The sequence below is a fragment of the Lissotriton helveticus genome, chromosome 1_1 (genome assembly GCF_964261635.1).
Source record: "Lissotriton helveticus chromosome 1_1, aLisHel1.1, whole genome shotgun sequence".
Lineage (NCBI taxonomy): Eukaryota > Metazoa > Chordata > Amphibia > Caudata > Salamandridae > Lissotriton > Lissotriton helveticus.
The window spans coordinates 675,035,741-675,057,177 of NC_136057.1; the positions used below are offsets into that span (position 1 = coordinate 675,035,741).

General features: G+C 42.5%; 1 protein-coding gene across 1 annotated transcript in view; it reads right to left on the minus strand.

Annotated features, from left to right (window-relative positions):
- ELAPOR2 (endosome-lysosome associated apoptosis and autophagy regulator family member 2) overlaps positions 1-21,437 on the minus strand; it is a 550,871-nt gene that overhangs the window by 80,833 nt on the left and 448,601 nt on the right. The window contains exons 19-20 of the mRNA XM_078674189.1: positions 11,108-11,234; positions 6,051-6,229 (exon numbers count right to left, since the gene is read on the minus strand). Of these exons, the coding sequence (XP_078530315.1) occupies positions 6,051-6,229; positions 11,108-11,234 (306 nt within the window). The remainder of the gene's footprint in view (positions 1-6,050; positions 6,230-11,107; positions 11,235-21,437) is intronic.

Here is a 21,437-nt window from a genome sequence, read left to right on the forward strand (position 1 = left end):
AATGCTAAAGGAGTATCCTTTGAGAGAAGTGCAGAGAGGAGCATACGTACATGTCCCATTGTCCCAATCAGATATTTTATATTTTACAATTTCACTCCCAAAACTTAGAGAGACTCCTGACAATTGGTACACACAGATGGAGCAGATTGTGACCATTTCCAAAGTCTTGTGGGAAGATCTGAATGTGTTATTTGATGTGGTGTTCCCTGTTCTGTGGGCAGAATGTAAGAGGGAAGTTGATTGGTCGACACAAGAGCCCCCTAGCTTGGTAGCGACAAATGCACCTTAGCTAATAGTCAAAAATAAGAGCCTAAAGAGTTGGTGCATGCCTACTTTGAAAAATTGCTGCAGGTGTACAGGGAGCACAGCGGAAAGAACGATCTGCTGGGGGATAACATGGGAATGTTTCTTGCCTCCTTTGTGCAGGGCCCAAGATCAGCAACCAGATTATCCAAATTGTCGTCTTCTCGCGGAGCAAATCAGTTGATGAGATCCTGCAATACGCAAGACACTATAGTGACACGTTGGAAGCCATGCGAAAAGGGCTTAAGGAAAAGTATATGATAGCCCAACCCAGTAGCACAAAGTGGGGTGACAAAGGGATTTAAAGTTCCAGTTCAAGGAACCGAAGTAGATACCAGTTACAGGACGGCAATGCAAGGAGTTTCCCTGATATTTGGTGGAATGGGAAGAGAACAAGATAATATGCCAAGGACCAGAATAAGTGCCCTAAAGATGTTTACCCCTTGTCACATTTGCAAAAATGTGGGTCATAGGAAGTGGGAGTTTCATTACATCCTGATCAGATCACAACTGACACCCAATCCGCAAGTCTTGTGGAGCAGGGAGAGCTTCCCTCCAGAAGCTTGCACACCTCCAGGCTATACAGAAACTGCTGACTCATCCTTTGTTCAGATCCCTGAGCCTGTGGCATAAGGGCATTACCCTTGTCAAGTACAGCAATTGCTTCCCCAGTTGAGACACTTGTTAGTACTCTACTGAGTCTACCTTTTCCAAGTGTACCTCAGGACCCTGCACCAAGACCCAGTGTGATGCCATTAGGACCCCCGCAAGGACAGTGTTTGAGAAGCAGTGCGATGGGAGGACAGACCACTTTTACAGCTTTGCCAGTTAACCTGACAGGCACAGGCCAAACTCCACAGCGTCTTAATGTCGCTAAGATGAAACCTGAATTCGTAAATATTATTAGTGGAAATGTGGGCAATGGATTTCCTGGGGCATTACATTGAGAGTGATTTCCCTAAATGAGCAAGGAAGCAGTGAGTGGCAAGGGAGGTGTATATAGGGATGGAAAAGGTGGCGGATGGGTGCAGTATTGAAATAACTCTGCGAAAGAAGTTGCAGAAGAAGGCTAGGATGGCAATGGGTGAGAAAGAGCTAAAGCTGCTGAAGATGAGAGGTTAAGGAATCATGTAAGGATATTAGAGTGGAGTGAAACTGAAAAATTCAAGGAGCTGTGGCCCATGAAGGAGAAGGTTAACCCCTTCCGCGCTCATGACGAGCTGAGCTTGTCATGAGTTGTGCCGCTCGCACGCTCATGACGAGCTCAGCTCGTCATGTAACGCGGTAATTTAAAAAAACGCAGCGGTAAAACCGCTACCGCGCATGCGGTTAAGGTGAAGCAAAAGAAAGAGCGCAAAGGAAAATGTGGAAGGAGCTACGGAGGAATGCTAAAGGAGTATCCTTTGAGAGAAGTGCAGAGAGGAGCATACGTACATGTCCCATTGTCCCAATCAGATATTTTATATTTTACAATTTCACTCCCAAAACTTAGAGAGACTCCTGACAATTGGTACACACAGATGGAGCAGATTGTGACCATTTCCAAAGTCTTGTGGGAAGATCTGAATGTGTTATTTGAGGTGGTGTTCCCTGTTCTGTGGGCAGAATGTAAGAGGGAAGTTGATTGGTCGACACAAGAGCCCCCTAGCTTGGTAGCGACAAATGCACCTTAGCTAATAGTCAAAAATAAGAGCCTAAAGAGTTGGTGCATGCCTACTTTGAAAAATTGCTGCAGGTGTACAGGGAGCACAGCGGAAAGAACGATCTGCTGGGGGATAACATGGGAATGTTTCTTGCCTCCTTTGTGCAGGGCCCAAGATCAGCAACCAGATTATCCAAATTGTCGTCTTCTCGCAGCGCAAATAAGTTGATGAGATCCTGCAATACGCAAGACACTATAGTGACACGTTGCAAGCCATGCGAAAAGGGCTTAAGGAAAAGTATATGATAGCCCAACCCAGTAGCACAAAGTGGGGTGACAAAGGGATTTAAAGTTCCAGTTCAAGGAACCGAAGTAGATACCAGTTACAGGACGGCAATGCAAGGAGTTTCCCTGATATTTGGTGGAATGGGAAGAGAACAAGATAATATGCCAAGGACCAGAATAAGTGCCCTAAAGATGTTTACCCCTTGTCACATTTGCAAAAATGTGGGTCATAGGAAGTGGGAGCTTCATTACATCTTGATCAGATCACAACTGACACCCAATCCGCAAGTCTTGTGGAGCAGGGAGAGCTTCCCTCAATACCTAGACCCCCTTTGTCAGCCCCAAAGATCCCAAAGTCTGGAATGCTGCCAAATTCCCTTAGCTCACTGCAGATGCAGGTAGGGATTCCACATTCCCAACTGAGCAACCGGTTACCCCAAAACCTGATAATGTCTCAAAATGGCCCAGCTCTTATGATATTCAAGACTTCCACAGATGTTAATAAGGAACAATACTTATGCCTGAGGGGGGAGGAGGAGGAGTGTGTACTTTGGTAAGTCCTGGAAGTGGAACCGAGTGGACCGTATGTGAACAGAGAGGTTAACGGGCATCCCACATCTTTCCAGGGCATATTAAAAAGTTATCAGGGGTCCATGTAACTTACCGACTATGGCCTTACAAAAAGCATACAAACAGGTGAGGATAATTCAGAATCTCTGGAAAATTAACCAAATTATTGTTCCATTCTATCCTGTGGTGCCGAACCTGGCTGTAATTTTGTTCTAAATACCCCGAGGCTGAATGGTTCACGATCCTTGACCTCTGCCAAGCCTTCTTCTTGGTTACCTTACGCGAAGAGCGACAGTTTCTCCTCAGGTTTCGGTTCTAAGAAAAATTCCTTGTGTGGTGTAGTGCCCCAGAAAGGCATTCTGAAAGCCTGTTTTTATTTCAACTAGATGAATGAAAAGAATCTAGAGTCTCTGCAGCAATTATGTAGTTCGTCCCTAGTAGAGTACATTGATGATCGATGAATAATGAAGATTGTAAGCAAGACACGACTGCCCGGCTCAACCATTTTGGCTGAGAATGGGCACAAGGTTAAGCTTCCCGAATGTATTCTGTAGAAAAAGATTTCCTCTCGTCAGTCAGTCAGTCAAGTTCACTTTATTCGATTTGTTAAAAATCATAAAAGACTTTAAAACATTTATATACAATTTTACAGATTTACAGGTTACAGGTTACATAGATTTACGAGGAGCAAGCAAGAGCATTATATACAACTTTCCTCTTGCTTGTTCCTGATTTGTGCACATCCTGAAAACCATGTACTCGTGTAAGGGATGCATTGAAGTCTTTGTCTAAAGTCCTATAAAAGGACGAGCATTTCTCTTTACCTCAGAACCCCCGCTTTCCCACCTCTAGAAGGCAAATATATGCCGGATTTCATGCATAACGTTACTGGGTTCCTTATACTTATAAATTGTACGCTTTGCAGCTAATCTTATTGATGGCATGTATCATTATTGAATAATAATTGTTTACATTACATTTTCAAACCATATCTGGTGTCTGTCATTTTTATTTGAATGCCCCAGTAATACTTATTGAATTTGATCTCAGATGTGTTTTTTGATATCTGTAATGTTTTATTGTATATAAAAAAAATATATATTTACATGGAGCATGGAATATACATGAGTTCAATTGGGAAGCACCAAATTCCATATCGGTACTACACTGCTCCCAGTCCTAGACGTGAGCGTGCTTATGGAATGATCATTTAATATAGGCTTGTGTGCCAACACACCAAAGCTTTATAAAGTTAAAGTTCTTAGAAGATGTCTTTGGACACGACTGCTAATTTAAAAACTATTAATTATCGTACTTTTTTGTCATTTTACCTTGACTTCCAAATTGTCATAACTGTGGCACCATGCTATGAAACAGCGGTAATAATTATTAAAAATTATGAAAGTAAAGCACGCAAAGCAAAACAAAATTAATTAGACCTGTAATCAATTGAGCATTACATGATACCCTTTGATAATACTTAAGGTATCTTGCAGGCTGCATTGCTATCAAGCAATAATCATTCAGCGTATCTTAGAATGCGGTATGGCAGCTGTGTAACAACCGATGTATGCAAAGCTTTGATGATATGGACCGTGGTTTCAAGTCTTACCAAGACCTAAAAACAAAAGACCCACTCTAAACCGAGTCGGCTTGGTTTGTGGAGGTAAAGGAAGGACGAGCTACTAGAACACCTTACATACACCAGCCGAACCCTTTGGGGGAAATGTAATTGCTTTTTTGGTATGGTAGTAAACTCTGATCAATATTAGACTAAGCTTTGAGAGAGGACTGTTTTTCCAAACTCTGACATTACTTGAAAAATCTTTAAAAAAACAATTCACCTAACGTACTTTTTAGAGCCGGGCACAAAACCTTAGCAAAATCATTTACATTGTGATGCACAAACTATGACTAGCTATCATATGACTTCGGGGCAACGAGTTCACCTGCAGCAGCATTAACGCTGTGACTCATCATTGCCTATAGAGTGCACAACAATATGTAAGTACCTTCTTGGGCCCTTTGCATTGGGTTAAGCTTAATGGAGTGTGCAATGAAGAAAGCTGTTTTGTCTGTAGAGGAAGTCCGTTATTGCCTCTCTTGCTATTTGTGCGGACGCGAGTGTGAAAGGATCAAATGTCACACTATGATCTTCAAATGACTATCCTATGGGCTGATGCAAAAATGCGACTGACGCACTAGATAAACTAATAGCTAAAATGGGCTGCCCCAGGCCCCACTCTCTATATACTACTTGTGGGAGGGCTCAATGTGTGAATGTCATTACAAATTGAGCAATGGCCGAAAGGGGCTGAACAAACGTCCCTCTGTATGTTTAAAATGTATAGTGTACATTATTCATTACATAAGCCTGGAGCGGCAGCTGAAGCAGACTCTACCCCAAACCTAAAAAAATGACATCTGAACTCAACTTTAATAACTTATTACAGTTGAGTTCTGATGTCACAGGTCAGGAGACGGAGCATAAGTTATAACTAAAGCAGCCATTTGAAGAAATATGAAACGTTGCTTTTCTTGCTTCTGATCTGTGAACAGCAGAAAAGAGATATTCATGGCAACATATTTATTTTTCCACTCCTTCGGTAATTATAGAAAATTTAGAATCTTTCTGTCAGTTTCTGAACATTTGCAACTACAAAAGCTTATTTTCTTTAAACAGACTTGTATTAAACAGATTCGAATATATATTTGCAAACAATATTTTAGCAACAGCTTTTTTGATGTGTGTAACTTTGCACTAGTGTTTACATTTGTATTCTTCATATTTGCAAATATGCCCTCTCTTTCACATGAAGGAGCTACGCAGCAAGAATGTGGTTTGTGGTAAAGGTGATGGTGTGGGATAAAGTGCCCTCTGCCGTGCATGACAAGAATACTGCAAGTCGCCCTGAAATTCAGTAACCTTATAAAGAAACTCTGCCTTCGGCCTCGTTTCTCTAAATGGCATTTTCAATTAAACTGTGCATTGCAATAACCTTATAATGTACTGTAGGGGGAACTATATCTCATAAATATCGGAGGCTCTTACACTAATATAATCGGTATAACTATGATTGTCAATTAATTATTCATATTAACACCTATGGAAACTGGAAATGAAAATATGCCAATAAACCGTTCTTTCTATTATTTTCAACGCAAGTGATTCTGTCAAAATATGGAAAGCCTACAAAATAAAGTCAATACTAGCCTTACAAAATAATGTGAAATTAAATAGAAGTCTTACTTCTTATTTTTCTTCCAGAAGTAGCAGGTCAGGGCTACAAGCAAAAGAGCTATAAACGAACCGACGCCAGCACCAGCTTTGAACCAAAAATCTATTGAGTCGCAGGTGGCAGTTGTTATTTTCGGTAAGGAGACACCTTTAATGCACTGTTTTGGGTCCTTCCACATGTACACAGTTTCCTGTTAAACAAAAACATCAGTAATCATTTCTCGTTCACACCAGTACAAAAGAAAAATACATGCTCTGAAGATAGAAGAAATACAATTTTGGGATCTGATGGACCATGATATGTAAATTTCCAAAATACTGAATTAGAGTTATATCGTTTTTATAGTCAATAATGAACTTGAACAGTTGTCTCAAAATGACTAACTAGTGCAAAATCCCGTACAAATGGAAACACAAAAGATTAAAATGCTACGAAGGAACTGGGGGGGAAGAGGTTGTTTAACATCTGATATCTGTATTGGATGGCCTATCAGACAGTGTGTTTAGTATGATATATTCACAGAACAACAATGCTCATGGGGATTATCCACCTTAATGAATGAATGAATGAATGGCAGCATTTGTAGAGCTCACAGCTACTCAGTAAGACTATCCCAGCACTAAAATGACCCTGTCATACCAGCTGCAGCCACTACCGGTGGGAGATCAGGAATAAATTGCAGCTAGAGAAGAAAAGAGCACAATTATTTGCGAAATAGCCAGGTCTTAAGCATTTTCCTGAAAACTGCTAAGTCGGTCACAGGTCTGAGGGGCAGGGGAAGAAGGTCCCAGGCTTGGGCTCCCTGAATCCCAAAAGAACGACTGCCTAATCGAGTGCGGCGATTCCTGGGGACAGATGCCAAGCTTAAATTGGAGGACCTCAAAGTTCTAGGCGTTGTATAATGAGAGACTCTCCTTCTGAGGTGCTCCGCACCACTTCCGTGAAGGGCCTTAACAAATAGCACCAGAGTTTTTTAAAGCTGATCCTCTTTTTTACTGGGAGTCAATGCAATGCCTTAAGGTGCAGGGTAATATTAGTCCAGCATTTGAGCAGGAGAACCCATCTAGCTGCTGCATTTTGGACTACCTGTAAACGGTTGAGCAGATACTCAGGGAGGCCCAGATATAGGACATTGACATAGTCCAGTCTGGAGGTAACCAGTTCCTGGACTACAGTCTTCCTGTGCTAAAATGGCAGAAGGGGGGAGACATTTCCTGAGCATCCGCAGCAGCCCAAAGCAAGTGCCCGCTACCAACTGGACCTGGGATCTCATCGAAAGAGTGGTATCCATCAAGATGCTCAGATTTTTGACATGGTTTTGCACCTTGAGAGGAGGTGACATATCCGCAGGCCACTAGCATTTCCACTAAACCACGCGAGGGGAACCAAAGAAGATGACTTCAGATTTATCTGGATTACATTTAAGCTGGTTCCTCCTAAGCCATGAAAACACCTTGGAGAGGCAGGTGCTGATCTGCTCACCCTCAAAATTGGCCCCTTGTCACAGGTGAAAAGTAGCTGTCATCAGCCAAAGAGATTATTTTTGTGCCACAAGCCTCCGCCAGCAGTGCCAAAGGGGTCATATACAAGTTGAAGAGAGTAGGGCTCAGTATCAAGCTCTGAGGCGCTCCAACTTTCAGACTGGTAATAGAGGCTGCAAAAGGAGGAGTCCAGACTTCCTTGCCTCTATCCTTGAGAAAGGAGGAAAACCATTTCAGAACGGAACCGCCTAATCCAGGGTACCGTCGCCTGTCTAAGAGTCTGCAGTGCAGGAAAATGTCAAAGACCGCAGACAGATCTACTAAAATCAGAATGGCTTTGCCCTCCGGATCCAGCTTCTCCCTAATATGTTCCGATACTTCCATCAGGGGGTTCTCTGTACTATAATTGGCTCTGAAACCCGACTGTCTCGGTGCAGGAGATTATTTTTTTCGGCATAGTCTGAAATCACTGTATTGACATATTTCTCCAAAGCTTTGGAAAAGAACGGCAATGGTGAGATGGGTCTGTAGTTTGCCAACACTGTGGGGTCAGCAGAGAGCTTCTTTGGCAGTGGGAGCCTTTTTGGCACTTTTCCAAATGGACGGCACAAGGTTGGTTGTTAGAGAGGAGTTAAATAGCTTATTAGCCACAGGATTTAATGTTGTGGCCACCGCAGCCAACAGTTTTGCTGGGCAAGGGTCCACAGGGGACCCAGACTTCAGACTCTTGGTAACATCAAGGGATACTTCAGGTTGTAACATAGGAAACTGCATAAGAGCCAGACAAACTTTGGAGGAGAGATCCGCAACCAGTGCTGAATGGTCATCAGACTCAAAGTCTACAGGAGACCCCCATGAGAAGGAGTCTTGAAACGTCACGATTTTTTAGTGAAAAAAACTTGTTAGTTGGTTAGTCCATTCAAGAGAGAGGGGTAAAACCCTAGCGACAGATAACGGGGGGAGAAGGCTTTCACAAATTTGAAGATCCCCTTGCCTTTGTTACTGGCGGACTATTTTATCCTTCAGATACCTTTTTTTTTATCATCAAGGACTTTTGTGTTTAGCGCCAATATGTACTCCAATTTCTTATCACAATTAAAATATTTACACCATTTCCGTTCTAGGCATTTGCAGGCACTTTTGCTTATTCTCAGTTGCTCATTAAACCAAGGTGCTGAGAGTTTGGATTTCTTAGGAGTGCGTGTGGTCATAGGGGCTAGCGCGTAAGCGTTTTGTACTGCACCCAGGTTTCAGGTTAGAGTACATCTCTCTCAGGATCACCTGATAAAAGAGGAGTGGAGGTTTCCAACGCCTCCCCTAAAACAGTTGGAGAGACACGGTGGAAAGCTCTGTAGTTGTTTATCCATTTATTAGCGGGTCTGACGGCCCCTAGCTGACCTAGAAACCTTGAAACCAATAAGGCAGTGATCCGACCATACTATGGGTAGGGGTAGATGAACAATGAGCTCAAATCTGGAAAAGATCTGTGCAATATTTTGAGTTTCGAGGGCATTGGGAAGACGTTGTTTACACCCCTCCCTTATACTTGCAGTGTGTAAACAATATCACACTGACAAGCACCAAACAGCACAAATCACATTCGTAATCTTTGACCATGACAGAAATCTTATAGGGTTTTCTATTAAGAATCAGGTGTCAGAGTCTGGCTGCAGACTGTCATGATTGCTTCTGCGTAAAGCTTCTGAGGTCCACGGGGTGAACTGTGGCCTATCTGGTGTTATCAGTGCCCTTACTGAACTCTGATGTGGGATGCGAATGCCCACGATGAGAGGAACACTGGGACACCTCAACGACCACTGTAGACCCACAGGTGACACGACGTTAAGTGATTGGGCCCACAGAGTAGGGCCGGATACACGAGCAATCGGACGGACAATTTTACACAGCAGGCCTGACCAATGCACAGAGGGCAGAAAGTATGTGGTAAATACCCTTGGCCACCTGGAGATCCCCCCACCTCTGCTCATGCACACAAGATGACAGGGTACCTGGAGGGCCCGACCAGGTGCTCAGACACCGAATTAGCAAGGCCGCAGAGGCCGTAATAGTCACTCTGAGTAGATCAGACGAGACATCCTAGTGTGTGTGTGATCTCTGTGGGCCCCATTCCGCCCCACTGGCTGCTACCAGCTGATACAGGCTGCTTCAGGAACCACTGTATCCCACTTAGCTCCTTCTGACCTCAGGTATGTGATACTGAAGGATCCCTTTTCAACCCTTTAAATGTCAGAGCATTGCATCTCTTACTGGGAGTATGAGTGTAGAAGACGGATGGACTGGCTGGCTTTCCCACTTAGATGCCCCCTCCCTTGCTTGCTGCCTTCTTTGTCATCAATGGTGCACCACTAAGAACTTGGTACTTTCTCAATGAGTTTGAGTTTCGAGGGCATTAGGAAGAAGTTATTTACGCCCCTCCCTTGTTGTTAATATAGGTGCTGGATCAGGACCCTTCCTGGCTAATGTATTACATTGTCTGGTATGTGGCAATAGCAATTGCTACCACTTTAGGAGTGGATCCTTTTCCGCACAACCTAGAGCATTTCTGCAACATCTGAGAGGGGTGCCCTGCACCAGCCCCTCTGGGATTACCCAATAGGCCGAGATCAGCTGCGGTAATACTCTGTGTCCTCGGACCACGACGAGGGATACCCGCAGTACACCAGCTGAACTTTTTTCCCTGTGCTGCACCTGAGGGTTAACATTTTCCTCTCTCCTGGATACTTGCACCACGCCCCAACCGACAATGTGGCCTGCAACAATTCTACACTGGAAGTGCAGTGTTTCGGGGGTACAAGACCACCAGACACCACAAATAAGACCCAGCAGGAAGCCTCTATGGAGTTATCAGCAGTAGGAACACAATTAGGGGCCATGGATGAAAAAATGAAACAGAACAATGATGTGCGAAGCTTGCTGAAAGACCTGATGCCACGACTACTTGACCTGTCTTTCTCTCATCCTCCAAACTTTTACTAAATGGATAGGCCTGCTTGGTCTTAACAGCTGTCCGTATCATGGCCTTCACTGCTTGCGTGGCCACAAAACCCAGATAGCGGCAGATTTCTCAGTTGAAACCAATAACAAATGGAAAGCCTTTCTGCAACTTAGGCCACAGCTCTGGAAGTGGAATATTAAGTATGGCCTTTTGGAACAAGCCACTATTTGGATCACAATGGATGGGAAATCGAGAGACTACACGGAGTTGGTGAGATCTGAGCCATTTTCTTGACGGTCTGGAAGAACAATAAATGTACTTTTCCCCGCCATTGCCCCAGCAAACCCTCGACCAATTGTTCCCCACAACACAAAAGCTCACCCATTTACCATACATGCAGCCTACACAATATTCTTCCCAGGCAGAAAGTTTATTACAGATGTACAGACATTCTTAGAAAATACAATGACTATATAACGTACAATAATTCCTAGTTACAGACCCCTTTTCGCAGCCTACTCTGTCAGGCTGTTTCAGTTTTTTGTTGGTAACTATTACCATGTCTTTAATTTTACAATAGATGGAAACCACTGTCCTCCAAAAACATTAGCAGAAGCCACAAGCATGATACCTGAATCCCATCTTTGCAGGCCATCTCGATCTCATGGTAATCGCTGTGTGTGCACAAGGGACATCCATCTGCATGTTCCCATAGGAAGAAGAAGGTGCAGCCATCACATGTTCCAGCTGGGCAGTTTCTGAAGAATAAAAAACCACTTAAAGCACGTGTGACGATGACATGGCAAACAAACATTTTTATCTGCTGCCGAACACCACATTTAACAAGTATTTACGAATATTTGAAACTCAAAGCCAAGATCCACAATCCAATAGATGCACTCCATTTTGGTTAGTCAAATCACCAACCTGAGTTTGGTACTTCAGCAAGTGTTAGACTTGACATCCTTGGCATGGTTCTCCAAAACATTTAGCCTTTACTCCTCCTGTTTTACTGAATTCGATTTTGTTGGCTCTAGGACACTTTACCTGTGCTAATCAGTGCTAAAATGTTTATGCACACCCCCCTAAACATGGTAAAATGGCTTACACCTAATTGACATATTTAATTTACTGGTAAGTCCCTACAAAGTGGTATACAATATACCCAGGGCTGGTAAATTAAAAGCTACTAGTGGGCCTACATAACGTATTGTTCCACCCAGTTAAGTAGCCTTTTAAATCCTGTCTCTCCACTGTCTCTCCCCTGCCACTGTAGCCTGTATGTGCAATTTTAAACTGCTATTGTGGCCTGGCAAAATAAACCTTTTGCAAGGCCTAAACTTTCCCATTTAATACATACAAGTCACCTCTAGGGTAGGCCCTAAACAGCCCATAGGGTAGGGTGCATTCCATGTATTTATTACATTTGACATGTACTTTTAAGTTTCAGTTCTTGGTAGTGAAAAATATTCACTTAAATTTTTCACAATTGCAAAGCCTAACTCTCCCACAGAATAACATAGGGTTAACTTATTGCAATTAATTAGTGATAACATTTGTTTGGGGGTAAGTGGGAGGTCATGTTTGTTGTCTGTGGAATTGTAATTTAAATCCTTATAATGGTAAAGTCACATTTTAAGTCACAACTCTGTAAATGCCACTTTTAGAAAGTTGTCTTTTTATTGCTCCAACAATTTAGTGCTTGCACATGACTAGGTGGAGTTAGCCGTTTGTCTGTGTTTATTCCTACCAGACAGACAGACACACAATAGAGGATCTGGGAGTTAGCAAGATTGGCCATCTTGACTTGATGAGAGAGGCGGGCTGTCATCTGTCACACTTGCACTTCAAAGACCCCACCTCAGCTTACACACAAAGAACTTCAAACTAGCCTATTGTGCCTACAGACAGACTCAGATCAGGAGAGGGACGCAGGAAATTCCAGCCACATCTACAGGGGTTGGACTCCAGAAATTTCTTCCACTTCAAAGTGGACACCAAGTGTAAAAAGGGAACCCTCACACCTACTCTTCAGTACACTCCTCGACCTGTGGATATTACAAAAGAAGGATTGCCCTGCTGCCATAGGATTACTTTGCTGCCTGGCGCCTTCCCTACTGTCTGAAAAGGAAGACCTGACCTGCACCCAGGCTAAAGCGACTCCAAGGGTCAGCTGACTGACCTCCTATTCAGAGCTACAGTGACACAACAAGCTCCAGAGGCCTTCCTGCAACTGCTGAGCTAACCTGCTCTACTGCACTAGCCTGGGCCTGCAACTGGACCTACCGGAGTCCTTCTGGCCTCTACTGGAGTGAGTTCCTGATCCCAAGATGTGCCTCTCATGTCCTGGACCCTTGGTTTGACAACAGTGGAGCTCCTCCTACAACAAAAGGAGAAGTCCTAAAGTTGTGGGCTCTTCGTGACCGTGAACGGGCCCATACATGCCAAGATATTTCTGCCAGCCCCGACCTTAAACATGAAGCTCCAATGAACCAGACTTTTTACACTACAGTGACCCCTATCGATGACCGGCAACACAAGATCTGCACTTTGTGATACAGTATTGACAGCCCGTGGTGACTGCCAATGCAAAGCTCCAGCATGACCGTCTACAACGGCCAAAAGAATCTTTGAACTATAGCTACGACTGTCCGTGATGCCAGGCCTGCTCTTCCTGTTACATTGACAACCACCTGCGATGCTACCCGTGCTCCTCGCAGCCTCCTCTGCCGTGAATAAACATTTTTGTGCTGAACTGCAGAGGGTAACTTTTTCAGCAAGACTATTTGGGCCCTGTTTTCGGCCACACTCAATTTTGGTCGGCCTGTAGTTCTTTCTGACAAGGATTGTGGTTGTTACTGGAGTAGGGTTTCACCTCACTCAAGCAACAACCCAGTTCCTCACCGTAAGACATTGAAGTGTAAAATCCATCTGAAGTAGAAAGGGAGATCATTGCCCGTGAGAGCAACATGGAGCACAAGAGCTTTCAGTCCATTGAAGGTGGTGGCATTATGTGAAAACCACAAAAGGCGGCGCAACAAGGGCCATAGGGAGCATACTCCTAAGACCTGAAAATATTGCGATCTACCACTGTATGTTACGCTGAAGTCAGAAGCTGATCATCACTGCCAGGAATCCTACCAGGGATAGGGATTTGGAAAAAAACATGGACACAAGCCAACAGGACAGAGTTAATCTGTCTTTCCTCAACAAGGCAACAGTTTTTCAATGGGCCTTCTGAAAAGTGGACCATTTCTCCACTTTGTAGGTAAAGTGTTTGCCTGTAAAATGCAGATATGGAATCTTGCAGAACCCTTGGCTTGCAATGTCATGAGGGCCCTGGGTATTGTGTACAAGAATATCTAGTATATGATAGAATGATGCATATATGTATGAATGACTTTGTACAGCAAGGCACCGACCATAAACCTCATTATGTGTGATGATCCTTAGAAACAAATACATTACATCTAGTTGTCCATGTTTTTAGATTAAAACACAGCAAGGTAAGTTTTTATACTAAACTCTAAGATATATTTTTATAGTGAGGTCCCTTATTGAGAGTGCCCCGAGAAGGTGCAATTGTATTGCATCTGATAAAATCGGAGATAGCAGGGGTTGAATATTTAACTGGTGTGATCAATAGTGCAATATGAGTTTTGCCTTAAGAATAGAACATAACTAGGATGATGGAGGATTGTGCACCAAAATGCACATGTCCTGGTGCTTGAGGGGCATTTCATCCTCCCAGTAATTTTAAGCAGCCAAACTTTACCAGGGTAAACCTGCAGAGTGTGGTATTTACAGTGAAACTCATAATTGCAGTATGCGTAACAGGAGCTACAGCACTTACCAGAATTTCCTGAGGCACTTATAATCAGTTTTAAACATGGAGGGGGTGCAGTTCCTAAGGGGTTGATTGAAGGGGAAAGGGAAAAGACAATAATTTTGTCATGTTGCCCTCACACACCCAGAGAGGTGTCATGCTTCATCATTGGGCCTTGCTCCTCGTCAGGCCGCGCTGCAATGCTCGACGGGCTCACCGTTTCCGGGAATCATCAAACCCTTAGGAACTGCACCCCCCGTGTTCAATACGTTCTCCGTGGAGCCACACGTGCAGGACCTACTTAAAGATTGGCTCCTGGTACCACCCCTTTCTTTCTCAAATCTCAGCACTTATAATCAGGCCTTTAGACAATTATTTAGAAGCTTTAGAGTGGAAGTTCTTAATTTATAGATGTCTGGCAAGGTTTTGGTGGGACTATTCATTCTAGAAAACTTGTCATGGGGCTTCGTCTGAGTGGAGGTTCCTAGTGCAATAGGCCACCCAAATTCCTTTGGAGACATTCATTTAGAAGAACATGATCATCCAAATCATTATGCCCTACTTTGTTAATTTATGTTGTCCATCTGCCTGGAATTGTTAATATTTTCACCAGGCACCTGCAGCATATTAAATGCCCATTCAGTATCTAAAATCTACTTTCTGGCTTTCCACTAGTTATTTTTAATGTGGTGAACTGCATTATATTTCTCATTGTCCTTGTCACTATTATAAAAAAGGTTGTTCTTTGCAAAATTAAGCATTTAAGAGCCATTGCTTGAGCCAGCTGGGACCAATGCAAACTTGACTCTTGAGATCTCTTCAATTGGGACTTACACCCACTCTCATGCCTCAAAAAGAGAGAGAGCATCTTACAAATGGGCACGTATTTTAACATACACTGTCAGACTTCATCAAGGAGTTTGGCTGTTGGTGATTTATCTACCTAAACTTCTCATAATGATTTATCGTGACAATTACACAATTGTTGCATCTTTTTTGTTGTAGCTCAAAAACTTGCATTGTCAAAAAAATGAACACGCTACTTAATTTCCTTTGTCAAAGAAACACAAACCAACTAAAAGTAAGCGTGAATTAAACAATTAATTACGTATATCAAGAAAGATAATATCTACTGGAATGATAAGAACTCATACAATAAACTGTTTGTGTACTTTGTAATGTTCATAAATCTGCATTTCTAGGCTGATCTAGGCCTTGATAAGGATGTGCCACGTACACATCCAGTCCTTATGGCTATGAACTGAATGCAATAAAAATCACTTTAGCCAACATTTTAGGTTTGCTGATCTACAAACGGCTGTTATGGATAACCAGAGTACATTGTTGCAAGCGTTTGCAAAAACTAGCAAATCTTAATTGGTTCAAATCTGGAATGATAAGTCAATAAGTGCTGCTGGATAGATCAGCTCCCAAACCTCAACAGATATTTTGTATTGATGATATTGTAGACTTACTTCAACTACTACCTCAAAATTGAAAGATCTTTCGGTGGGCAGTGGCATAAGGCAAGCTACGGGATCTTGCTTCTTGGAGAATGCCTTTCTCATCCAGCCCTCAGTGACAGAGGCAAACCAACTTCTCAGTCATGAACAAACTCAAAGAAGCTTATCTTCTTTGGCAAAGCAAAATGCTTGTGGAAGCATTATAGAAACGATTGACAACAAAATTTAAAGCATACCGTGTGGTCTGCAGGGCCGGACTGGCCATACCGGGCACCGGGCAATCCCCCGGTGTGCCGCCCGGGTGGGGGCCGGTTTTGAGCCCCTGGGGGCCGTTTTTGTTACAGGGCCGTTTTGGCAGGATAGCTGCAAAATCGGCCCTCTACCAAAATCGGCTGAATACCGGCCCCGGCAAAGAGCTTGGCGGCACCTCCAACCCCACCGAGTGGGGAGCGGGGGGCTGGCCGAGCACATTGTCTGGGCCGGTTGTGGTTCCCAGCCCGGCCCTGGTGGTCTGGATATGAGCAAAAGGTCAAATACTGTTGTGGACCCAGGGCAAAAAACAGAGGCTCGGCTGAATAATTTCCATCCAAATATTAGTAAGAGGCATTTAAAAAACTGTACAAATTAGACAAAAAAGCTCCTAAATGTGGAACGGAGTTAGCTCGTTATACACAGGTCTCCAACCAGAAGAATTATGTAATGTTTGATTCCAATATACCTGCTATAACTAAATGTAAAAAAACATCAGGACATGTTAATGTACTTTTGTCAGAAACCCCACAGTTCCAAAACCACTGTCAGCTGTGGAGGATTGCAACCATAACCCTCAGACTTCCGAGAAGGGGACCGCCAGTCAAGGTCAAACCAACATCTCCAAACAACTAAAATGCTGGATCCCCCACCTGCAGACTCTCAAAATGCCTCCAGGAAAGAAAATCGGCACTTCACTATCCTCGGAAGAGAGGCTTTAGTAGATTAAAAGTAAGACAGGGATCTTCTCATAAAAGTATCTGATGGTATCTCTGAAAATATGAAATCCCTGCAACATTGGCAGCGAAAGACTGATCTGGAATATGCGCGGACCAGCAACAATCAGATACTCTCTGCCGAGTGCAACAGTAGGTTAAACATCATTGGTTCCGATAGAGAAGTTTCACAGCCTCAGTAGATGATAAAAGAGCCAAGGTCAGGGGGGGTACAACTCTTCTTACTGATTTTTGCCCTTCATACATGTCCGGGGGCTCGTTTTACATCCTTAACCAAAATAACATATTGCAAACTTTGCACCCATGCCATGAACTGGAACATATACGTTCCAGCACCTTCCTAAGTGTTCGCTTCATGGTGGATAAGCTTGTGCAGAGGGAATACACTAGGACCAGCTGGAAAAATGAAGATCTGTATACGAAAATCCTAAGTAACTATCCCAGACTGGAAGAATGGGGATAAACATAAAACAAGTAGAGTTGCCAAACATATCATCACAAAACTAAAAAAATAAATTAAAGGTATCCGCACTAATGCACCTGTCAATATTTAAGGTCCCTGACCTGGCTCTATTGAACAAAGTCAATAATTTCTCCATTACTGTTCCTAACCCTTACCACGGCGTGAGGCACGTTAACCAGGGGCTTAAGAAAACATCACCCGAAAAAGGCCTTTCTCCTGACAAAGAGAAATGGTCTTCCTGATGTGAATTGAGTGATGGTGAAAGTTTGCTCATGGAACATAAAAGGGCCGACTAACACAAAGGAATAAAGAACTGAGATAGTAGTGTGGAATTCTTTTTTAACTTGTATCCTATAGTTTGTTTGCAGGAGGCAGGGAAAGTGGCAGACTTGTTTTTCAAAATGTTATGAATGGGGAAGACCCAGCAATGTAAGGGCAAAAAGGAAGACCAAGAAGCAGCCTGTCTGTACTTCTGAACTCCACAATCGGGATTCTTAGCTATGGCATTGTGTTGAAAACTAAACATCTTGTTACTGTACAGGTAAAGCTTGACTTGACACTGAATATCTGTCTTAGTAAAATCTACATTCCTCCGCCATTGACAAAGGACAGAAAAGAACTTCTATATTTACTGAATCATATTGAAATAGTAACCAGTTAAGTCAAAAAATGATAGTACTAGTCACTAGTGATTTTAACAAGGTTTTTTACATGCATCCGCCCTAGAAGATGATGATAGTAGAAATGATTGGACTTTCCTAAAGCTGTTTTTGTCAAAAATAAAAGCAGTTGGTCAGGGCGCCTGATCAGCTCAACTTCTTTTACTTTTTATGATCTCTGCTTGAGACACCTAAATGTGAGATACCCCATAAATTCACCAGTTCAAGCTACCTATAGGACCAGAGGCCAACTAACAAACATTGACCACAACTTTGCTTATTTTGAAGACTTCAATATCATCAAGGATTACCGCACAATAGTGAGACCAGACAGAGACAGCAGCATATTGTCACCACAAAAGAAATAGAGAGTTGTGACTTGTCTAGCAAAGCCCACACAGAGCGTGTATTAGTGAAAAGCCAAAAAAGGATAGTATGAAATTCTAATTTGCTCAACAAGTTACAGCAGGCCTGGGAACAACCCTTCCTCACTAAAGTTATTGAAGCCACTAGGAATGTGGATGGAATTCAGGCTAAGGGCATTCTTAATTACACTAATCTCCTGATGGACGTTTTCAATTTCATCACTACTACAACCGGGAAAATAATAAAACCTGGCAATCCATGAACCCGGTTTCAGCCAAAAACTCATAGCATAAAAACTATACAAGGAAAAGGTAAGGTGCCTTCATAAAAATATACCTACAGAGGGCCTATGTAGTTTGTTGAAACTCAGAAACCATATAAAAAAGCAAATCAGTCAAATTAAAAGAGCACATCAAGTACACAACTGAACAGAACTGTAGGACACAATCTCCTCTAAAAACTCACATACTTTCTGGCTACTAGTGGGTTCTGGATCTAAAAGTTATAAGATAGGTGAAGACTACTACACCCCTTACAAGATTTGGAAATTATTTTAACAGACTTGTATGGTGGACATGAAAGTGATTGGAAGGACGCAAGTGAGTTACCAGGGTTTGAAGACTATGCAATTTCACAAGTACAAACCAAACAATGTATCAGGTAATGGACTGCCAGTGGGAGTCATGAAATGCAACACATCACAATGCGGCTCGTTTCTATCATATTTAATTCAATTCACTATGCAGGACATGTTTTACCATCCGTGAAGGGTTCAATTCTACATCCCATCCATGAAAGAGGCCCTAGAAACTCCCCTCAAAGCTATCATTTAATCTCCTTATTAGACACTGGGGAAAAAATATTTGCAAAACATATACTGTATTTAAAATTGGTTGGATGAAACAAAGCTAATATCTTTTCGCCCGACAGGTTTTCCGCAGATTTATTCCACCTTATATAACTTAGCGGCACTATCCCTTTTTTGCCCAGAAAGCTTGTGAAAATAAGTCCTCAAATCTTTTTGCATGCTTTATAGATTTTTCTATCACTTTGGCAAGGTCAACAGATTGAAGCTTTGGTTTAAATTGAATGCTTGGGGGATGGAGTAAGGCTTACTAGAGATTCCTTTTGAGTTATGTAGTGACACACTAATTACAGATACACTATGGGAGAGTAAAGTAATGACCCCAACAATCAGCATCTTTACTGGCCTAAAACAGGGATGCTTCATGGCCACTTTATTATTTCCTTTGTACTTCTCTGATTTAACTGGGGTTTTATTGCAAGGTTAGGGTTATTTACCGTAATTGGCAAGCACATATGTTCCGTACTTGGCTTACATAGACAACCTAGTGATTCTATTCGGTAAACAACCATTACTTAGCAACTTTTACTTTGCTATTCTTTTACTTAGCAACTTTTACTTCGCATAGTCAATTACTACGCATGCTTCTACTTAGCATGCCTTTACTTAGCATATGCCGTTACTTCGCAAATTAAATTATTTGCAGACTATCCACCCCGACTTGCACCATGAAGCAGGAGAAGAGTGGATGCATGGTTGAAAGTGAAGAGAGGGACCACAAGGAGAGAGAGGTAAGTGGGGCAGTGTAGTTAGGGTAGTGTTGTAGTGTATGTGTAGTGTAGGGGTTAGTGTTTTAGGGTAGTGTTGTAGTGTATGTGTAGTGTAGGGGGTAGTGTTTTAGGGTTTAGGGTAGTGTTGTATGTGTAGTGTAGTGTAGTGTTTTAGGGTTTAGGGTAGTGTTGTAGTGTATGTGTAGTGTAGGGTGTAGTGTTTTAGGGTTTAGGGTAGTGTTGTAGTGTATGTGTAGTGTAGGGTAGTGTTTTAGGGTTTAGGGTAGTGTTGTAGTGTATGTGTAGTGTAGGGGTAGTGTTTTAGGGTTTAGGGTAGTGTTGTAGTGTATGTGTAGTGTAGGGGGTAGTGTTTTAGGGTTTAGGGTAGTGTTGTAGTGTATGTGTAGTGTAGGGGTAGTGTTTTAGGGTTTAGAGTAGTGTTGTAGTGTATGTGTAGTGTAGGGTAGTGTTTTAGGGTTTAGGGTAGTGTTGTAGTGTATGTGTAGTGTAGGGGGTAGTGTTTTAGGGTTTAGGGTAGTGTTGTAATATATGTGTAGTGTAGGGGGTAGTGGTTTAGGGTTGAGGTTAGTGGTATAGTGTATGTGTAGTATGGGGGTAGTGTTTTAGGGTTTAGTGTAGTGTTGTAGTGTATGTGTAGCGTAGGGGTAGTGTTTTAGGGTTTAGGGTAGTGTTGTAGTGTATGTGTAGTGTTGGGTAGTGTTTTGGGGTTTAGGGTAGTGTTGTAGTGTATGTGTAGTGTAGGGGGTAGTGTTTTAGGGTTTAGGGTAGTGTTGTAGTGTATGTGTAGAGTAGTGTTTTGTGTTTTAGGGTAGTGTTGTAGTGTATGTGTAGTGTAGGGTAGTGTTTTAGGGTAGTGTTGTAGTGTATGTGTAGTGTAGGAGGTAGTGTTTTAGGGTTTAGGGTAGTGTTGTAGTGTATGTGTAGTGTAGGGGGAAGTAATTTAGGGTTTAGGGTAGTGCTGTAGTGTATGTGTAGTGTAGGGTAGTGTTTTAGGGAAGTGTAGGGTGCGTGGAGGATAGTGTTGGTATGTATGGTAAAAAAAGAAAAAAATAATCTGTATGTGTAGTAAAAACCTGCGAAGTAATGTACTGCTAAGTAATGCACTTTAATGGTTTTCATTGATTTTGCGAAGTAATGGCATGCGTTAAAAAATACTGCTAAATAAAGGCCCTGTGAAGTAAAAACTTCGTAAAAAAAACATGCTAAGTAATGGCATGCTAAGTAACATCATACATTCATTCTATTCACGACACAGGTTGGCCTACACACCCAATTAACCAGGGTGTATTCCTTTATTGCGGACAATAGCCCTCAGATCAATATTAACAAGCCAAAGGTCATGGCATTTGGCTGACTGAATCCAAAAATACAACTGGTCCATCGGTCCTAGTAAAATTGAGCTGGTGTCCACATACACATATCTAGGAATGATACTAGACAATAAATTAAGTTGGAAGGCTCATTTAAAGTACTTGCAAAATAGAGCGGGAGTAATAAAAGATGCTGCAAATAGATTTTCTAAAAAATACAGAGGGAAAAGATGGCTCCACATTCACGGTTGCCAATTCTAAAACAGTTTCAGTGCTCATGAATGGATCTGTT